Source organism: Hemitrygon akajei, chromosome 5 (assembly GCF_048418815.1).
Source record: "Hemitrygon akajei chromosome 5, sHemAka1.3, whole genome shotgun sequence".
Lineage (NCBI taxonomy): Eukaryota > Metazoa > Chordata > Chondrichthyes > Myliobatiformes > Dasyatidae > Hemitrygon > Hemitrygon akajei.
The window spans coordinates 48,287,651-48,309,529 of NC_133128.1; the positions used below are offsets into that span (position 1 = coordinate 48,287,651).

Below are 21,879 nucleotides of genomic sequence, written 5' to 3' on the forward strand. Positions count from 1 at the left end.
TTATAAATGTGCTGTAAAAATTGTTCTGGAATACAATTCTTCAATAGTATTATTGAATGTTTCTAAGGGCATTGACCTTTTAAAGTTCCCAGTATATATGGTTGTTTCTTGATAATCATGTGTAGTACAATTGAATTGACTGAACACTGGAAGGGGAAAAAAAATGATTTTCTTGGTGCTTCAGGTAGAAGATAGTTGTAAACATTTCAGACTTTCATGGTTGTCTGCTGAGATCCTTAATCATTCAGCATGCAGATTTTCATTGCATTATTTTAATTATCCACTACCATTCATGTCTGGATATGAGATGATTGGACTGCGTTAAAAGGATGATTGGATGTTGAATCACATGTCTAATTGACCATGAAGCTATCATATACATTGTAAAGATATGCTGCTGCAAGAGTGATGTGTGAGGTTTGCAAAACATGAAATCATGGAAGCGAAGTCTAATTGTATTTTACTTTATGATAGCCATGAGTGTGCATAACTATCAGGGAAACTGTTCAGTTCACAATCAGTATGATTACAATTTTCCTAGCCGGATATTGCGATGAAATATCGATCATCACAAACTTAAGACTCTGATTGAATTTTTAATTAAAAGGATTCATAACATTAAGTTAATCTGTATAAGAGTTAGGAATATTCATGTTCAGATGTACAATGCCTCCATTATCTTGGGTAGAACAATTGTAAAGGAAACATAGACTTATTGTACATAAATTGATGAATATAACCTGTTTTTCCTGTCAAATGTTTTCCATCTCCATCTCCCACAAATGTGCATATGTTGAGAGGAACTAGGGGGAAAAATATATTTTAAAAAGAATAGTAAAGCGCCTTTCATTATGCTGCTGTGCCCTTGAGATAGGGAATGGAATGAATACTCAGGTTCCCATCCTACTGCAGCTCAGCTACACTGAAACCAGCATGTGCTTGTATGTAAACATAGGGAAAGGTAGGATTGGATTCAGCTATAATATTGTTACTAAAGAAGTTTGCTGTTGAAATTAATAATTTATAGATACACATTAAGGAACTTGGCTGCGAAGATCTATGAAACGGAATGTTTTTGATGAAGAGCATCAAACGTGGAGGTGCAGGTTAATCATCACGTCAGATGATATGGTGTTTCTTTTGGATAAGTATTAATATTGAAAGTTCTTATTTTTTTGTATATTTATAGGTCTGGCTGGAAAGATTTTGAGTACCATTGAAGAGATGGGATTTAATTACAGCGCACTTCAAATGGTAAGATGAATAATATATGAAAATATTCACTAGAAATTACAGAGCTCATAAAATATGTGCTCATAATACTGTGCTTCTTTATCCTTGTGTTACTGTGTGATATATTTTTGCATCTAATGCTCAAATATGTTTGGATGTTCTAATCTCATTTTTCCCTTCAGTGCTCAAAAGAAAAGAAATCAAGTGAAGTTATTGCAGGAAATTTTACTTATCTTCCATATCTGTGAAACTGCCCAATGTCATTCTTGTGCCTTTTGAAAAGGAATTAAATATTGAATTTTACCACTGTCATAGTCATAGGAAGCCATTCCTGCCTGTGGCCATCAAATTTTACAACTCCTCCCTCAGAGTGTCAGACACCCTGAGCCAATAGGCTGGTCCCGGACTAATTTCCACTCGGCATTATTTACTTATTATTATTATTTAATTATTTATGATTTTATATTTCTATATTTCTACACTATTCTTGGTTGGTGTCACTGTAATGAAACCCAGTTTCCCTCGGGATCAATAAAGTATGTCTGTCTGTTAAAGCCTTAACATCTTGAGCACTTTAAAGAAGAGTGACAGCATAGATATGGGAATTGATGCCCTGTTTTATTGCAAACATAGGTACCTTGGAAAAAAGTAATGCAGCAGAGATATCCCAAACAGCAGGGGTCCTACGTAGACCCTATGGGCTAAGGTAAAGCGTATGTCCAATTGAGTTCAGAGTGATGCTTTGAGGAATTATTCCAGTGCCAAAGCAAACTTGTATGTTTATCTTTCACCCCACTTTTACCTCATTCTACAGTCACTTCTTTCTCAGAGCAACTGTGCATTTTTGCCTTTCTTATTTCAGATATAAAATAAATATCACTTTGCTTGATTTTTGCCAATTAAATCTTTCACAACTAGACACATAATGATTTTTTTTAAAAGAAACAGTGCTAAAGTCAGTAATAAAATAGAAAATGAATGAAATCAAGTAAGGCATCATCTATGGATGGAGATAAAGAGTTAACTTGTCAAGACCTGTCTGAACTGAGTGTTTCCATCAATTTCTGTTTTTATTCCAAAATGGTTAGGCATTAATCGGATCTGTGGTAATGAGTGTATCTAAAGCAAATGAAGCCTGATATTTTACAGGGGCTTGATCGTACCCAACAGAAAGCAGTCTGATTCATTTAATTCAGCAGTCCTTAGATCAGAGATATAATCTTGACTGAATTCACCTGCTATCCGTCCTGAACACTTGACCTGGCATTACTCAAATTTAGACCGTGTATCAAGAGTGGAACTTCTGAAATTCTGTCCTCTTCTTTTGCAAGCTAAATATGCTCTGTGATTTCAAACCCCAGGCAGAATTGTTTTATAGTATTCTTTCTTGGGATCCTCTTTTGCTTTCTTAATAAAGTGAAGATTGTGGAACATTGGTTGGTCCATTTGTGGCTTAACATAAGTTACTATTTCTACTGCTCAGGAGGAGCCATGGTCAATGACATTTATGAGTCATTGATTAATTCATCACCATTCTAGAATGTCCACGGATGGATTATAGTAAGCATAGACTTTGGATCATTAGATCCAATAAATTAATTTACTTGTTGTCTATAAAGGTGGTGAAAGCAGAAGAAATTATCGCATTTGAAATGTACCTGCAAAAACATGTAAACTGCATGGGTATAGATCGAGAACCAGGCAAGTAGCACACCAAGGTTCTTCTATATAGGGGTAAACTAAATTGATCGATATTTGGCCGGCTTAGAAGTACTGTTTGGAAATTGCAAACCAGATAAACATATATGGAAAATAGGCAATAAGCAAATGTTCAAATACAATTACCTAATCATTACATGGTTTTGGTCCAATTTGGATGCATTAAAATATATTTGTCCTGTTTATTTGCTTTATCTTACTTCCATTATTTATGCATAAGAGCACAATGAGAAAACCAAAGAGATGGTTTTAAAAAAAGGCACTGTCGTGTTATGGGGTTTCAACATTCGTTGGACATTGGTGGTTGGAGGGATGGGTGGGAGTGAGTAATGCATATTAAGGCTTTTCATTGTGATAATGAAATCTTTCATAGGTTGCTGCTATCTAGTTGAAAAATGGCACATGTTTTGGGCAATGAATCATTGTTGTGATTCATGGGTTTGGCAATGTAATTTCTGTTGCAAGCTATTTGCAACAGATTTGTCAGTGATTTTGAGGTTGCACTAATGGAAGGAATTACTGAAATTTCTTTAGTGACTGGGGTTGCACTAGTGGCAAGTAAGAACCTCGTACGGTGTCTTTGGGGCATTTTTTTCTCAATCCAGACTGGAGCCTGTGAGATGGTGCAAAGGTGTTACAAGGTAATAGATCTGAGTTCTCACTGAATCACTGACAACTTTTGACAATATATTGCATTTGGCGTATTAAGTTAGGTTCTGCTAACTGGTAATTTTAGAATCATTCCCCTGGGAAATGTGTGGAAGTAATGCCGTTACATGTCATGTGGAAATGGTGATAATTAATGGAGATTTTTGTTGCTGAGCACGTATCACTGGATTGTAAACTCTGCTTAAACTTTCAAATTAACATAGCGATGAGATTTTTGTTTGCAATAAGATGTGAATCTTTTCTATTTACATATGGAACTCAGTGAGTGAGGACTCAAGTGAATCCCGCAACAAAAAGAAAACAACAGTTTCATAATACATTAAAAAGTGCCTTTGTTGATATCTGCTTTAAACTTTCTCCTCTTGCTGCACTTAGGTTATACTGAATTTGTTAAAACCCCTCTGAAGAGTACAAAAGCAATAATGTAATGTTGAGGCTTTATAAAGCACTGGTGAGGCCTCACTTGCAGTATTGTGAGCTGTTTTGGTCCCCTTATCATAGAAAGGATGTGCTGAAACTGGAGAGAGTTCAAAGGAGGTTCAAGAAATTGATTCCAGGATTGAATGGCTTGACATATGAAGAGCATTTGATGGCTCTGGGCTTGTATTCACTGGAATTCAGTGATGGGTGACCTCTTTGAAACCTATCGAATGGTGAAAGGCCTTGATAGAGTGGATATGGAGAAGAAGTTTCCTATGGTGCGAGAGTCTAAAACCAGAGGACTCTGCCTTGGAATTGAGGGGCATCCTTTTAAAACAGAGACAACTTGAAAGTTAATGCCGCTTATCTTTGGAAGGATTTTTTTTCCATGATTGTAATGTTTTATTTGCATATTTGGAGACTGCCTATTGCAGGGGTCGGCAACCTTTATGCCTCTGTGGGCCGGATCGCGTATTAATGAGCGGACGTGGGCCAGATAAATGCCATAAAAAATTGAAATATGGGAATTATCCATTTAAATGCAAACAGTTGATAAATCAATGTGAAACTTGATGCTGTTTGTTGCTTGTAAGCTTCTCAATATTGCGTGTCAGACTTGTTGATGCCAAGAGCATAACATTATCTGTAAATCTTGGTCTCAAATGGTTCTTGGTGTGCTTCAATTTTGAAAATAATTACTCACACAGGTAAGTGCTGCCAAACAATGATGCCATCTCTTTTGCATGGTCCATTAAGTTAGGATACTTCCCACTTGGAAGAATATATTTTCTATAGAAGTTAAGCACTGACACATCTTCAGAAGGAAATTTCGATCTCAATATGTCGTCACACTGCATCTCAATCAATTCCATTTGAAAAAATTCTGATGCAGTGTCCACTTCCACATCAAACTGAGTAGCAAACAGCTTGAACTCATTTGCATGCAAGTGAAAATCAGCAAAACGAGATGAAAACTCTTTTCTCAATTCTTGGACCATATTCACAAAAATACCTGGATCTTGTGCTTCACTTTTTTGAAAAGTGGGAAAATATGCACAAGTTCCTTTTTGAAGCTGGTACTCCCACAATATAAGCTTTCTTTCATAAGGCCACAATATGACCGTACACCTCATGTATCAGCTGATATTTTTTCCTTGAAGTTGTAAATTCCAAGTTATTGACATGAGACGTAATGTCCACAAGAAATGCCAAGGTTGCAAGCCAATCAGGATCATGAAAATGTGAAGCATCCTCATTTTTGCTTTCAAGGAATATTGCCACTTCTTCATGAAATGCAAATACTCTTTCCAGCATTGACCCTCAGCTAAGCCAGCGGACATTGCAGAAATAAGCCAGGTCCCCATATTCTGCCGCCGTATCCAACAAAAACTGCTGAAACTAGCGATGGTTCAATCCACGAGATAGGATCAGATTCACTGCCTTCAGAACAATGTCCATAACATCCTTTAATTTCAAAGACTTGGCACATAATGCCTTTTGATGGACAATGCAATGAATTTTAAACAGTTTCTGTGCGATTCCAAGGTTTTCCATTTGTCCTTGCAGCAATGCCATGATGCCTTTTTCTGTCCCACCATTGCTGGTGCCCCATCAGTTGTGATGCCAATTAGCTTCGACACATTAAGTTTCATTTCTGACATCATTTTCAACAAAGCTTCAAAAATGTCTGCTCCAGTAACCGAGTCCTTCATGGGGATTAATTGAATAAACTCTTCAAAAATTTGAAAAGTTGAGGTCACTCCTTGCATAAACATTGCAAGTTGAGCAGTATCTCTCAAGACTGTGCTCTGGCAATTCGTTGCAGGTATCCCTTAAACAACTTTTAACATCGGCGGGCATTTCTTCAACTCGCCATGTGATCGTTCTTGCTGACAGGCTGATAGATGCAAATAAAGATTTCTTTTCAGGACAAACAATATCCACCACTGCCAGTAAACATTCTTTGACAAACTCTCCATCTGTAAAAGGCTTCATCTTTTCAGCAATACATTTTGAGACTTTGTAGTTGGTACGGGTATTTCCTTCATTTCACTGCTTTTCTTGGCAAAAAAATGACGTTTGTTTTCTGAAACTAGCCTTCATTCACTCAACTTTCCTGCTTGCCCAGTAAACTTGTTAAAACTTCCACTATGGTGGGTCTTTTAATATCGCCTGATATTTGCCACCTTCTTCACAGCAACATTTTCTAGGCAAATGAGACAAACTGGTTTCCTAGCTTGCTCAATGAAGAAGTAACCTAGTGTCCAAGTGTCTTGGAAATTTCGGCAGTCAGTGTCTACCTTCCTGCGTTTTGCATTCATTGCCACTGGAATTTTTTTCTTCGATTTTATTTTGAAACACAAGTTATTCAACAAGTATCGTAGCACATGTAAATATCTGGATATTTAACATGGATTTCTTGTTAAAACACAGTGACGCTGTTTCTGTTTACAAATTTGAATGATCTATCTGAAAACCTGTGCGTGCACAGAGAGTATCTAATACATATTAATAAGGTAGTCATTTGTATATACCAGTGTTTGGTTTGGAACAAAACGGAACTTGGGGCCAGTGTAACAAGATGCCATGCATGTCCATCAGTGTGGTACTGTCACTGTTATTGGTATGATTGTATTGCTAATATTGTTAATTTAAACCAAATGTGCTGATTGAATTGGTCACATTTGTAATGGCATTCTGTACTGGCCTATTTTCACCTTTATACTTTCCTAACCTTCAAGTGGCTGTGAAGTTTGCTCAAACTTGGTCTCAGACAAAAATGACAACTGTACACTTCCCTCCATAGATGCTACCTGACCTACTGAGTTCCTCCAGCATTTTGTGTGTTGTTCAAGATTTACAGCATCTTCAGTCTCTCTTGTGATTCTGTCAAAACTTGGAGTGGTTCTGTCTATCTCATCTATGTTCAGAAATGTGTTATCTCAATTTCCAGACTTAATCATTCTCTTTTACCATCTTGCACAACTCAAAACTTCTGATGTTCACATAACTGTGTATTAATGAGTTGATCATTAAAGCACTGCATTCTGTAGTATAGATCTTGTCCAAAGCTGTGTAGTGTACTTTCTTCAGGTTATTTAGATTAACAGATAACAGGCTATAAACCCATGTGGTTATTTATGTATACAAATAGTGATAACATGTTTTAAATAGCCTACTTGCCTTCTCATTTTCTTCTGGGAATGATCTGTTTACTTGTGGTCTCTTTCAGAGACAGTATTTATTTTTGGTTATTATTTGCAGAAGATTATCTCACTATGATTACAAATGGATTACCATTTCACTAGATAAGGTTAACCTGACACACTAATGGCATGTTTGATTTTGTTTATTTCCAACATTACCATTAGAGTGCCCTGCATTATTAGGGAACTTTTGGTCTAAGCTAAGATTACAGATGGTCCTTGATTTACAAACATTCAATTTAAGAATTTTTACTATAATGTTCATTTTAGGTTCCATGCCTTGGTTTGTTTTTTAGGGTAAATGCCTTGGTTTGAGTTTTTTTATTATAATGCTTTTTCAACCTTTTGGAGCTGGACAAGATTAGCTTCAAATGCATTAAAATGTTGGCAAAGTTCATGTATTTCTGTTCTACCTGTATTGCTCTGTGAGAGTGTTGAAACTTGGTCGATATAACTGGGCTGTTCTGGGATGGTCATATTAATACAATGTAGTCAGTCAAACTAATACCATTGAAGGTGTAGTAAGTCTTGGTGTAGGGGGCTCATTTTACACTGAGATGTATTGCTGCTTGATTTTGGCATTGGCATTGCCACTGGTGGAGAATATTTACTCAGTTTATTGAAACTGGCAGGATTACCCAGTAGTTATTGGGCACCAGTGGATAGGTAAGTGAAGGATCATAGTTCATCTGTGGGCACTGAGACTATTCCTAGATCCTTTGCCATTGTCTTTGAGTTCTCTTGGAAACATTAAATATCTGTAGGTCACCACTATGACTGTCGTCAATGTGACATCCTTATTGCTTCCAGCAAATTTGCTTTAAATTTGGAGATAGAAAGATATGGTCAGTAGTTTTACCTAGTAGGAACCCATTAATAATAATGAACAAGCATTACCCTTCAACCTCTGTCCTATATTGACACTGTAAGAGCTTCCAGTCTACCTTTAGTGATATTTTAAGTAGTAAATGGCAATTGAAATTACACGTGCAGCTGTGTCAATAAGATTTCTATCCATTAGGTTGACAGACTGCAGCCACTTGATATAATGGATTCCACTTGACATAATCGGTCCTTGAAACTAACCACAGTATTGACTAGGACCACATTTGAAACAATAGAATTGAATTAGACCCCTATAGAATATAGAAGTACAACAGAAGAAATCTTGAATGTCATAAGTAAATGTACATACAGTATATTTCCAATGTGCTATAAGACAGAATACATTAGTTTGATTGTTTTATGACACCGGAAAAAGTGAATACCAGTGTAAAACTATACCATCTCTGACTTCTTCTTTGTATCCTTCTCACTGTCACCCTCCTCTCCTTCCACAAATACTTTTTCTGCGCCCCAGAATAAAGTCAACCTGAAAACACTTGCTGCAACAGTTTCACATTTTCAACACTGGGTATTTGTTTAATATTTTTAAAGTTTAATGACTTGCCTTTTAGTTTGATGCTGTGGTCTGAAACAAAACTAATACTCTATTGATGCCCCTGACATGGATCTCATTTCAACTTTAAGTCAAAGGGATATTGTCTTAAAAATTAATAGCAGTAAGCAGGTTTAACCTTTATCACTACATCTTTTGGAACCAAATTAAATGTTGGGCTTTGCATTCCTGTGCTAAAAATGGATTCTATTGCAGAATTATCTTGGGCTGAAAGAACAATTCTTGGCTTCTCTTATCTACTAGAACCATCTTGCATCCCACTCCTCCCACACCATTTTTAAAAAAAAGACTAGCACAGGGAACTCATCAAGTACTTTGTCACTAACATTGAGTTCAGCAGTTCAATTATGTATGCTGCTTTTCTTCCATTCCCAGGAACTCTAAGTCAAACTTCTTCAGAATCCTCTCTTTCCTAATCTTTGATATTTTAAGCCCATGTTTTTCCCCATTTTTAAAAAATCTTCCTGTCCAGGAGTCCTAACTCCTATAGTTCAGTGTATTCTCAGGTTGTCATATATTAACTGTTATTATTAATTGTCCCATCCTCCCACCCTCAGAATCTCCTATTTTTTTTGTAAAAAGGTATAAGCTTGTCTACATCATAGCAGGCTATTGTCCAGAGGGTTTGAATGTATCGTAACCCTCTTTTTCTGAAAACCATGTTTGAAGCTTTCCATTAAGAACTGGCTACAGTAGGAAATGGCTCATAAAATCACAAATTGATTGTGATTCGTGATAATACTAAGCTATACTCTCGTTCATTTTAACTTATCACCATTTATATGGTTGACCACTCCAGCATCATCTGTTACTTCTCTTTGGTAGGGGCCCTACTACTCAGATTCTAACTCTATCTGTCTGGTTGGAGTCTGAGAATTGGCTACAATGGCTTTTCCTCAAGTCTGCATTATTAACCCCTGGTATTATTCAATAATATTTCTTGGTACCCACTGTTTACTATGTAAACTTGCTCTTTGTCAGCAAATCTGTTTCACATATACAGTATGTTCATGATCCATGGTGATATGTGGCATTTACCCCTCCCTTGACCCTCCACACACATTTAATCGGGGCAGTCATTTATTAAGAAAACTCTTAAAGGTCAAAAACTAATTGAGAAAATAGCTGAGATTCCCTTTGTTTCTTTGGGACACTGTCGCAGAACTGCTGAACGGTTTCTAATTAGTGTCAGCCACGTGAGCTTGTGTGGCCACTGTGCTTAGAGCAAACAATTTTTAATTAGCGTCAGCTGCATGTGTTTCTGTTCAAAAAGCAGCAATTTTTGTCACTGATGGTTGTCGAGATTTAAGCTTGGAGAAGCCAAAAATAGCCAAGAGTGAAAATGAAACTATTTTGCTACTTCAACAAGCTAGGAACTATGAAGAATTTGAAGGTATCAACAGTCATCTTCATATGTTATAATGCAAATAAAAATTTGGAGGTTGCAATCATTAAAAGCATTGTATGAAGGCATTCCAATGTCTGCACTAGGTGTCTATGCTAATTTTGTTCATTTACAGTCAAACAAAAGAACACACCAGTGTGTTGGTTGTCCATTTTATCCAATTATGACAGGAAACCTGTATGGGAGAGTTTTTTAAAAAAAGTAGAATACTTTTGCACTTCGACAGTTCCACTCTCTCGACCTCCAGTGGTATGACTAGTCATCACAAACTGAGGAACAGTGAATAATCATGACTTCTTTTGTGCTTTATCATGACCTTCAATCTCCATGAAACATTGCAGAACCACCTTCTTGGCTGTTGGATCTTGCTGTTGATCTCATTCGCCCAGTCTGCCTGAGCTGACTTCACACATTAGGACAGGCATGTCCCTATTTCACCGGGATATGAAGCCTCCCATCCACCAGCTACCCTCACCTGCTAATTGAAGTGGTGTACTGGGGTGTGGCTGCTGTCGCATGCTAACAGCTACTTGGAGCCATGGCTGAGAGATGAGTGTCTGGAGGGACAAAGGGCGTGGAAGCTTTCCAGAATGGACACAATGAATCCCTTCACCAATGATGCTACCCCTCCCTAGACACCCCATACACGGCAGTGTACACTGGATGAATTCCTCCATCAATCACGATTGGAACTAATACACAGTTTTATAGTACTGTGTTGCATTGGTGGCGTTGTAATTTGTTCTGTATTTCATTTAAATACATAATTTGTTACTCAGTTAACTGTAGTTTACCTTTTTTTACACACACCTTTTTAACTCTTTCCATGAAACTTAAGCTGATTGGAACAGCTGCTTAATTCGGTCAAAATGTACTCACCCAGATGTGTTCCAATTAACTGGAATCCACTGTATATTGCTACGGTTAGAAAAGCCTATAGACTATTACTGATGTTTCTGCACTGAACTGAATGCTTTGAAGGTGCAGGACGGTTGCAGTGTGGCAGGTATGGGTTAAATTGAGGTAGCAGGGCCCGAGCCCAAGAGCAGATTAAAGTGGCAGGTCATGGGTCCGGGAGCAAGTAATGACATGTGATTTGACTGGTTTAATCACCGGGCAGAATTGGAAAGGTTGGGTACAAGCTGAATCAAGGCAGTGAGGTCTGGGCCCAAGAGCTTATCAAAGTGTCAGGGTTTGGGTCTGGGTCTGAGAGTGAGGAACGACCCAAAGTTTGGATGATTTAAGCACCAGGACAGGGAATGGGGCAGAGGGAAGGGACAGGCCGGTTCAGCTCACTGTTCTGTGGGCTTTACTTGTGTCTGCACAGAACTGAGGCTGTGGCCTGCAACTAACGGCTACTGGATTGGCTGCAGTGACAACCGACTTTGTGGCTATGGACTCAGTTTTGTGAACTTCAGTTATTTGCTTGCTTTTGTTGTTTGCACTTGTTTTTTCTTCCTGCACATTGGGTTTTTGATGGTCTTTTTTTTAATGGGTTCTATTGAGTTTCTTCGTTTGGGGCGGCCTGTAAGGAGACTAATCTCAAGATTGTATGTAGTATACATTGATAATAAATGTACTTTGACTTTGAATTAGTTCTCCAAGTTACATGGAACCCAAATACTATGGAACATGAAAATAAAATTGGGGGAATTGTAATATAGTTTATGAAGTGATCTGCCATATTATTAAAATTTTAGCTGGTCCCTTGGGTTTAAGAATGACCTGCTTCTACTGTAGTTTAGGAGGCATTGAAATGGCTGATGAGGCCAGTGTACGACGTACACTTTACCACAGGTGATGCTTCAGGGAGCAGGCACGTGAGTAATTTGTGAAGTGGTGCAATCCTACTGTTGTTGATACTGGGCCTATGTGGTTCCCTGCACAGACTGCAAGCTCACAGTGCCACCATGTCACTTTTGAGTGGTCATGGGTTAGGGATTCCCAAGAATTAATCGAGACATTGCATTTTTTTTAATGGAGGCTTTCCACATATCCTTGAATCTTTTCCCACCATAAAAGAATTCAGAATAGCATGTGTGCTTCAGAGTCCTATGTCAAATGTGCGAGTGATATCCTTTCCTAAAGCAGCTAACCAAAGTTAACTGGAGTCTCAATGCTGAACAACACACACAAAATGCTGGAAGAGTTCAGCAGGTCAGGCAGCACCTATAGAAATGAATAAACGGTTGACGTTGTGAACCGAGACCCTTCTTCAGGTCTGGAAAAGGAGGAGGAAGATGCCAACATAACAAGGTGGGGGAGAGGGGAAGGAGGAGAGATAGAAGGTGAGCGGCAAAGCTAAGTGGGTAGGAAAGGTAGAGGGCTGGAGAAGAAGGAATTTGATAGAAGAGCAGAGTGAACCATGAGAGAAAGAGAAGAAGGAGGGGTTGCTAGGGAGGTGATAAGCAGGTGAGACGAGGTAAGAGGCTAGAATAGGGAGCAGAAGAAGGAAGGGGGAGAGGAAACAATTACTGGAAGGGAAAGTTGATGTTCATGTCATCAGATTGGAGGCTACGTAGTTGGAATATGAGGTGTTGTTTCTCCAACTTGAGAGTGATCTCATCCTGGCAAAAGACAAGGCCATGGACCAACATGTCAGATAGGAATAGGAATTAAAATTGTTGGCCATCAGGAAATTTTGCTTTTGGCAGATGGAGGGGAGGTGCTCGACAAAGCAGTCCCTAATTTATGTTGCATCTCACCAATGCAGAGGCCACATCTTGAGCACCAGATACAATAGACAACACAACAGATTTGCAAGTGAAGTGATACTTACAAGTATCCTGGAAGGACTGTTTGGTACCCTGAATGGTGGTAAGGGAGGAGGTGAATGGGCAGGTGTAGCTTTCTGGATTAGTGGGGAGGGATGATTGAAAAGGGGAATCACAGAGGGAGTGATTCCTGTGGAAAGCGAAGAGTGGGGTTGGGAAGAGGTAAAGATGTGTTTGGTGGTAGAATCTCATTGAGGATGGTGGAAATTATGAAGAATGGTTTGTTGGATGCAGAGGCTAGGTGAGGACAAGAGTAACTCTATCCCTGTTAAGGCAGCGGGAACATGGATGAGCATGGATATCTGTGAAATGGAGGAAATGCTGATGAGGGCAACATCAATGGTGGAGGAAGGGAAATCCCATTCTTTGAAGAAGGAGGACATCTCTGATGTCCAGGAAAAGAGAGCCGCATTCTGGGAACAGATGTGGTGGAGACGAAGGAACTGAGAAAAGGGAATAACATTTTTTCGGGAGACAGAGACAAGAGTCAAAAAAGCCATGAGAGTTGGTAGGTTTATAAAAGATGTTGGCAGTTTGTCTTCAGAGGTGGAGATAGGGAGATCGAGAGAGAGGTGTCAGAAATGGCCCAAGTGAATATAAGAGCTAGGTGGAAGTTGGATGCAAAGTTCATGTAATTGATGAGTTCAGCATGGGTGCATGAAGCAGCACCAATGCAATTGTTAATGCAGCACATGAAGAGTCGAGGAGAATTACCAGGGAAGGCTTGGAACAAGCAGGCATAGCTGCCAACCATGAAGATGCCCATGACTAACCCTTGAGTTTGGACAAAGTGGGAAGAGCCAAAGGAGAAATTCTTGAGGATGAATGCTGAAGCTGTTTGCTTGGGGCGGGACTGGCTGATGAACTATCAATTGCTTCAAAAGACTGGAAGTAGAGTAAATACTGAAAGGCTTTTATTAACAACAGAATGAATCCACGTCCATGCTGGATGTCTCTCCTGGACAGTGGGAGGAGCCGTGACACAATTGCCTTTATTCAGGGGTCTGTGGGAGGAGCCACAGGAGCAGTCAGCAGAGGAAAGTGTCCAGGCATGTCCAGACAGATATACATGGTTTACCACGCTGGCATTGCTTATTCAGCCAGCATATTTGGAAGATATTGTCGAGTTTAATTAGTAGCATTTTTTCATTGACTATGGGCAGTCAAGCCTTGGATTTGTATTGGAGGACAGCAATACAACTGCCTAGTAAACTTTAAAGTAATTATATGATAAATTGCACAAAGGATCGTGTACATGAGCAGTGGTGTCTATGACTGGAAAGTACATTTGGGGTTTTCACTCTCATTGGAACAATAAGCTCTGGAAACCAGCCACTTCTGAAGAAGCAGACTTTCACATCACCTGTGAAGAATACAACCACTTGATTTAAAAGGGACCACATTGAGTGACTCTCTCTTTTGTGGGGAGTAATACCTATCAAAGTTGAGTCACCTGAGGATGGAGGGAAATATTGATTGTTTTTTTTTGTGTAGTTAAGTGAATCTTGTGCTATATAAATGCATCTTCATATGGGAGAGGTAATTTGAGTACATAGAAGAAAATGCTCAAATGTTTTTTAAGTGGTGGAAATCAACTCTTGTTTACTTTTTTTCTTTTTCTGCTGCCCACAGTTCAATATGGAACGAGCCAATGCAGAGGAGTTCTTAGAAGTATACAAAGGAGTTGTTTCTGAATACAACGTAAGTAGGAAGAAGATAAAGGCGGATGAAGAACATTAAAAATAATCAGTGAGGGTGGGAAGAACTTAATGCAGAACACAAAATGTACAAGTTATCTGATTTTTAACAGTGAACAATGAAATCGTCTGGATAATCTAACATAATTCGGTAATTGTTATGACTGCTTTTAGAAAAAAAAGTAAATAAAATGTTTGATTCTTTTTATAGCTATAATTTACTTTAAGCATCCATTAGCTTTTACTCATAAATATTTCAGAGAATGGTTATTAATTGTCTGACCATCATGTGCATCTAAGGAATATAGATTACACCATCTTGAATCCAGCCACTCATGAGGATTGATTTCAGTCAGGATTGCGATTAGGGGCCATCCTTTGCCTGAGGTCCTAAAGTTTGTCAGCTTGAATAAGCCAGGTCTTGCTTTCTCTTGCCTACAATTCAACAGTTCACTGTATCTACTGAACAACATTTTGTATACTTTCAAACACAAGTTATGAAAAATTATAAGGGGATTATATTTAGCTAAGTACAGCTAAGGGCTGCAGATTGGCAAAAGGCTTTCAGTCCAATAAATGTGGAGTATTGCATTTTGGAAGATCAGATTAGGGTAGAATTTATGCAATAAATGGAAGTGCCCTGGGAAGTGAATTGGAACAAAAGGATTCAGGAGTGCAAGTGCATAGCTTACTGAAAGTAGTGTCACAGATAGATATGGTGTGAAGAAGGCGTTTGGAATGCTAGTTCAGCATGCATGTTGGGACATTGAGTACAGGAGTTGGGAAGTAGTGTCTTACTTATATAATACCTTGGTTAGACCATACTTGGAGTATTGTGTACAGTTTTGGTCACCCTGCGATAGGAAAGACATTATTAAATCTGAAAAGGTGCAGAAAAGAGTTAGCAGGATGATGCTCGGACTAGGGTTTGAATTCCAAGGATAGATTGCATAGACTAGGAATTTATTTCCTGGAATGTAGGAGATTGAAGAGTGGCCTGATAGAGGTATTTTAAGATTATGAGAGACATAGGGTAAAAGCATGGTGTTTTTTTCCAGGGAGGGAGTACTAAAAGCAAGAGGACATAGATATGAGAGGGATATCAGGAGCAATGTGTTCACATAAAGGGTGGTCTGTATTTGGAATGAGCTGCCAGAAATAAGGGTTGAATCGGGCACATCTAGATAAGTGCATGGATGGGAGAGGTTTTAGAGGGCTATGGGCCAAATCCAGGTAGATGGGACTAGCTTGGTAGGCAATAGAGTTGGTATGCACTAGTTGGGTCAAAGGGCCTGTCTCCACACAGCATGATTCTGTCTCTATCCGGGACTTACTGATGAATTTAGTAGCCAAATCTGTCAGTTTTCTCAAAGGTCAAATATTTAAAAAATCAATTACAACTTTCACAACTGGAAGGTGTTAGTCCCCGGTTTTACTGAAGATCAGTGGATCCAGAGGATGCACAAAAGGAAATTTTTTGAATGTGTCCTTAGATCAGAAATTAGCAATTGATAATTGCTTGGTTTTCCATCTAAAAAAACATGATAAAGCATAAAAAAGTGCAAAGTAATCATTAGAAGATGTTAGAAGAAACCACATCTTTCCTTAACTAATGATTTGACATACCTTCTACAGAGTATGGTAATGGAACTATGTTCAGGACCTTGCCTTGCCTTGGAATTGCAGGGGAAGGAGATTCAGAAGTCATTTAGAGAATGCTGTGGACCGTTGGACCCTGTAAGTTATGATCAAATTTCAAGTTACTATAAGTTATTGTATCTTGCCAACTTCTGAAGTACTTCAGAAACTGAGAACACTGTCAAAAATCTTTCCAAGAGAATGGAAAGAGGGCACTAAAAATGTATTATTTCATAGCACTGTTACATGCTTCCAAGTGGCTCTGACATTCATTACAAAATGTAGCAACAATAAATAAGTGGTTTACCTTTTCAGAAAATGGCAGAAATTAGCAAGATAGTGATTATGCCATTAGGTTGGTATTTTGAAATCCTGTAGAGTGATTAGACCATAAGACATAGGAGCAGAATTAGGCCACCTGGCCCAACAAGTCTGCTCTGCCATTCAATCATAGCTGATACTTTTTTAAAATCTCCTACTCAACTCCAGTTCCCGGTCTTCTCCCTGTAACCTTTGATGCCGTGTCCAATCAAGAACCTATCAATCTCTGCCTTAAATACACCCAACAACCTGGCCTTCACAGCTGCATGTGGCAAAAAGTTCTACAAATTCACCACCCTTTGGCTGAAGAATTTTTTTCACATCTCTGTTTTGAAAGGGCACCCCTCTAACCTGAGGCTGTGCCCTCTTGTCCTAGATCTCCCACTATGGGAAACATCCTTTTCACATCTACTCTGTCTAGGCCTTTCAATGTTCGAAAGGTTTCAATGAGATCCTCCCCTCATCCTTCTGAATTCCAGCGAGTACAGACCCAGAGCTATTAAACGTTCCTCATATGATAACCCTTTCATTCCTGGAATCATCCTTGTGAACCTCCTCTGGAACCTTTCCAATGCCAGCATATCTTTTCTAAGATGAGGGGCCCAAAACTGTTCACAATACTCAAGATGGGTCCTCACCAGTGCTTTATAAAGCCTCAGCATCACATCCTTGCTCTTGAACTCTAGACCTCTGGAAGTGAATGCTAACATGGCATTTGCCTTCCTCATCACCGACTCAACCTGCAAGGATGTTCTGCACAAGGACTCCCAAGCCCCTCTGCACCTCAGATTCCTGGATTTTCTCCCCATTTAGAAAATAGTCCTCACATTTATTTCTGCTACCAAAGTGCATGACCATGCATTTTCCAACATTGTATTTCATTTGCCACTTTCTTGCCCATTGTCCTAATCTGTTCAAGTTCTTCTGCATCCTACCTGTTTCCTCAACACTACCTGCCCTTCCACCAGTCTTCGTATCATCTGCAAACTTGGAAACAAAGCTTCTACTCCATCATCTAACTCATTGATATACAGCATAAAAAGAAGTGGGCCCAAAACTGATCCCTACGGAACACCACCAGTCACTAGCAGCCAACCAGAAAAGGATCCTTTTATTCCCACTCGCTGCCTCCTACTAATCAGCCAATTCTCTGATCATGTTAGTAACTTTCCTGTAATACCATGGTAAGCAGCTTCATGTGTGGCACCTTCTGAAAGTCCAAATATACAACATTCACTGCATCCCCTTTATCTATCCTACTTGTAATCTCCTCAAAGAATTCCAACAGGTCCGTCAAGCAGGATTTTCCCTGAAGGAAACTATGCTGACTTTGTACTATCTTGTCCTTGGTCACCAAGTACTCCATCACCTCATTCTTAACAATTGACTTAACATCTGCCCAACCACTGAGGTCAGGCTAACTGGTCTATAATTTCCTTTCTGCTGCCTTCCTCCTTTCTTAAAGAGTGGAGTGACATTTGCAATTTTCCAGTCCTCTGGCACCATGCCAGAGTTCAATGATTTTTGAAATATCATTTCTAATGCCACCACAATCTCTAACGCTACCTTTTTCAGAACCCCTTTGAGAAGGTGACTTCTGTACCTTTGGGTCTTTCAGCTTTTTGAGCACCTTCTCTCTTGTAACAGTAACTGTACCCACTTCTCTTCCTACACACACTCCAACGTTAGGCATACTGCTAGGGTCTTCCACAGTGAGGACTGATGCAAAATTCTCATTTAGTTCATCAGCCTTGTCCCCCATTATTATTTCTCCTGCCTAATTTTTCCCAGAAACGCACGCCATTGCTGGTCTGCTGACATCCCTGCCAACTCCTCTCTCATACCACTGAAATTTTCCATGCCCCATTGAAGTACTGCTACATCAGACTTTACTTTCTATCAGATTTCAAGTTGAACATAATCATTTTGTGATCACTGGTTCCTTTTACCTTAAGCTCCCTAATCGTCTTTGGTTCATTACATAACACCCAATCCAGTATAGCTGGTCCCCTAGTAGGGTCAAAAACAAACTGCTCTAAAAAGCTACCTCTTAGGCATTTAACAAACTCACTCTCTTGAGATTCATTACCAACCTGATTTTCCCAATTGACCTGCATGTTAAAATCTCCCATGACTACCAGAACATTGCCCTTTTGACACGCCTTTTCTATTTCCTGTTGTAACCTGTGGTCCACCTCCCAGCCACTGTTGGGAGGCCTGTATATAACTGCCATCAACGTCTTTTTACCCTTGCAGTTTCTTAACTCAACCCACAAGGATTCAACATTTTCCGATCCTATGTCACATCTTTCTACTGATTTGATGCCATTCTTTACCAGTACCCCTATCCCCTATCCCCTCTGCCTACCTTCCTATCCCTCTGATATAACATGTAACCTTGGACATTCAGCTCCCAACTACGACCATCCTTCAGCCACAATTCAGTGATGGCCACAACATCATACCTGGCAATCTGTATTATTGCAACAAGATTATTCACCTTATTTCTTATACTACACTTTGAGTACCATATCCGCTATCCTTTCTGATTCTGCATCCCTAATGATGAGTGCAAATAAATCCCATCACCTGCCTGCCTTTCCTGACAATCTGACTGCACGCTATCTTTACTTTTTTACCATTCATCCTATCCTGAGTACCTTCACTCTGGTTCCCACCTCCCTGCTAAGTTAGTTTAAACCCTCCCCAATAGCTCTAATAAGCCTGCCCGCAAGAATATTGGTCCCCCTTGGGTTCAGGTGCAACCCATCACTTTTGAACAGGTCATACCTCCACCAGAAGAGATCCCAGTGTTCCAAGAACCTGAAGTTCTGCCCCCTGCATCAGCTTCTCAGCCATGCATTTATCTGCCAAATCATCCTGTTTCTACCCTCACTGGCTTGTGGCACAGGCAGCAATCCAGAAATTACGACCTGGGAGTCCTGCTTCTCAGCTTTCTACCTAGCTCTCTAAATGCTCTTTTCAGGACCTCATTATTTTCCCTTCCTATATCATTGGTTCCAATATGTACCAAGACATCTGGCTGTTCCCCCTCCCTCTCCAAAATGTTGTGGATGTGATCTGAGACATCCCTGACCATGGCACCCAGGAGGCACCATACCATCCGGGTGTCCCATTCACGTCCACAGAATCTCCTGTCTGTTCTCCTCGCTACTGAGTCCCCTATCACTACTATTGTCTTCTTATCTCTCTTTCCCTTCTGCACCACGGACCCATGCTCAGAGTCTGTAACCCGGTCACTATGGCATTCGCCCAGGAGATCATCCCCCACAAAAGTATCCAAAGCGGTATACTTGTTTTTGAGGGGAATGGCGACAAAGGTGTTCTGCTCCAACTGACTATTTCCATTTCCTCTGACAGTCACCCAGCTACATGGCTCTTGCAACTTCAGGGTGTCTACTTCCCTGTAACGTTGATCAATTATACCCTCGCTCTCGCGTACAAGCTGAAGGTCATCCAGTTACTGCTCCAGATCCCTAACACGGTCTTCAAGGAGCTGTAGCCAGTTGCACTTCACGCAGATGAAATTCCCTGGGAGACTCTGGGTCTCCCAAGACTCCAACCTCCTGACCAAAGAACACACCACAGTCAACTAAATGGTACAGTAAGAGAAGAAAGAAAAGATAAAAAGGAAATCTTAACAGATGCTTTACACAGAGCCAATGCCTCCTCTGATCCGAAGCCTCTTTTGAGCCAATGCCTGTTGCCTCTACTCTTGCCACTGGCCTACTCCTGACAATGCCACTCTGCTTATCCTTTCTGTACTTTTATTTAGTCCGTAGAGCTCTGTGTGTGGTTGCACATACAACTTGCTGATATGAACTATGGCATCTTAGAATAATATAGGAGGTCAGCTTGATGAAGTCCATGTATTGGAAATGTGGCAATTAAGAAAGTGTGAAATAATGAAATAAACACAAGACTTTGGAGAATTTAATGTATTATAGATCAAGATTCATATTAAAATTATACCATGTGTTATGAAAGTATAGCTTTCTGATATTTAAGGAACGCTTGAATATTGTAGTTGTTGGTTCACATGCTTTCTATCTTTGCCCAATATTGTGTCATACTTAGTAACATTCTGAGGCACTGCCTCTTGAAGGTGTCTTGGATACTACGGAGACTAGTGGTCAAGATGGAGCTGACTAATTTTACAACTTTCTGTAGCTTCTTTCAATCCTGTGCAGTAGTGCCTTCCCCCACACCATACCAATGATACAGCCTGTCAGAATGCTCTCCACGGTACATCCCTCCTTAAACTTAAAGAAGTATAGTCATTGTCTTGCCTTCTTTATTTATAGCTGCATCGATATGTTGGGACCAGGTTAGATCCTCAGAGGACTTGACACCCAGGAACTTGAAGTTGCACACTCACTGCACTTCTGATCCCTCTATAAGGATTGGTTCCTGTTCCCTCGTCTTACCCTTCCTGAAGTCCATAATCAGCTCTTCTGTCTTACTGACATTGAATATAAGGTTGTTACTGTGACACCACTCAACTAGCTGGTATATCTCTCTCATGCACGCCCTCTCATCTCCGTCTGAGATTCCCAACAATGGTTGTAGCATCAGCAAATTTAAAGTTGGCATTTGAGCTATATCTAGCCACAGTCGTGAGTATAGAGGGAGAAGAGCACACATTCCTGGGGTGTGCCATTATTGATCATCAGCAAGAAGGATATATTATTACCAATCCACACAGATTGTGGTTTTCCGGTTAGGAAGTTGAGGATCCAATTGCAGAGGGAGGCACAGAGGCCCAGGTTCTGGAGCTTATTGGGAATGTTGGTGTTAAACACTGAGTTATAGTATGAACAGCATCCTGACATAGGTATTTGTATTGTCAGGGTGATCTAGGGTTGTGTGAAGAGCCATTGAGATTGCATCTGCCATAGACCTATTCTGACAATAGGTAAATTGCAGTGGGTCCAGGTCCTTACTGAGGCAGGAGTTGATTCTAGCCATGACAAACCTCCCAAAGCATTTCATTGTTGTAGATGTGAGTGCTTCTGGATGATAGTCATTAAGGCAGCTCACACTACTCTTCTTGGGCACTAGTTAATTGTTGCCCTTTTGAAGCAGGTGGGAACTTCCAACCATAGTAGTGAGAGGTTGAAAATGTCCTTGAATATTCCCACCATTCAGTTGGCAAAAATTTTCAGAGCCTTACCAGGTACTCCATCAGCGCCTGCTGCCTTGTGAGGATTCACGATCCTGAAAGACAGCCTGACATTGACCTCCGAGTCAGAGATCGCAGGGTGACTGGGTGCAGCAGGGATCTTCACAGCTGTAGTTATATTCTCCCTTTCAAAGT

The 21,879-nt window shown here is 39.9% G+C and overlaps 1 protein-coding gene across 2 annotated transcripts in view; it reads left to right on the plus strand.

The window, feature by feature from the left end:
* nme7 (NME/NM23 family member 7) overlaps nucleotides 1–21,879 on the plus strand; it is a 154,941-nt gene that overhangs the window by 101,858 nt on the left and 31,204 nt on the right. For both annotated transcript variants that reach the window (XM_073045481.1, XM_073045479.1), the window contains exons 7-9: nucleotides 1,190–1,254; nucleotides 14,518–14,586; nucleotides 16,218–16,319. In XM_073045481.1, the coding sequence (XP_072901582.1) occupies nucleotides 1,190–1,254; nucleotides 14,518–14,586; nucleotides 16,218–16,319 (236 nt within the window). The remainder of the gene's footprint in view (nucleotides 1–1,189; nucleotides 1,255–14,517; nucleotides 14,587–16,217; nucleotides 16,320–21,879) is intronic.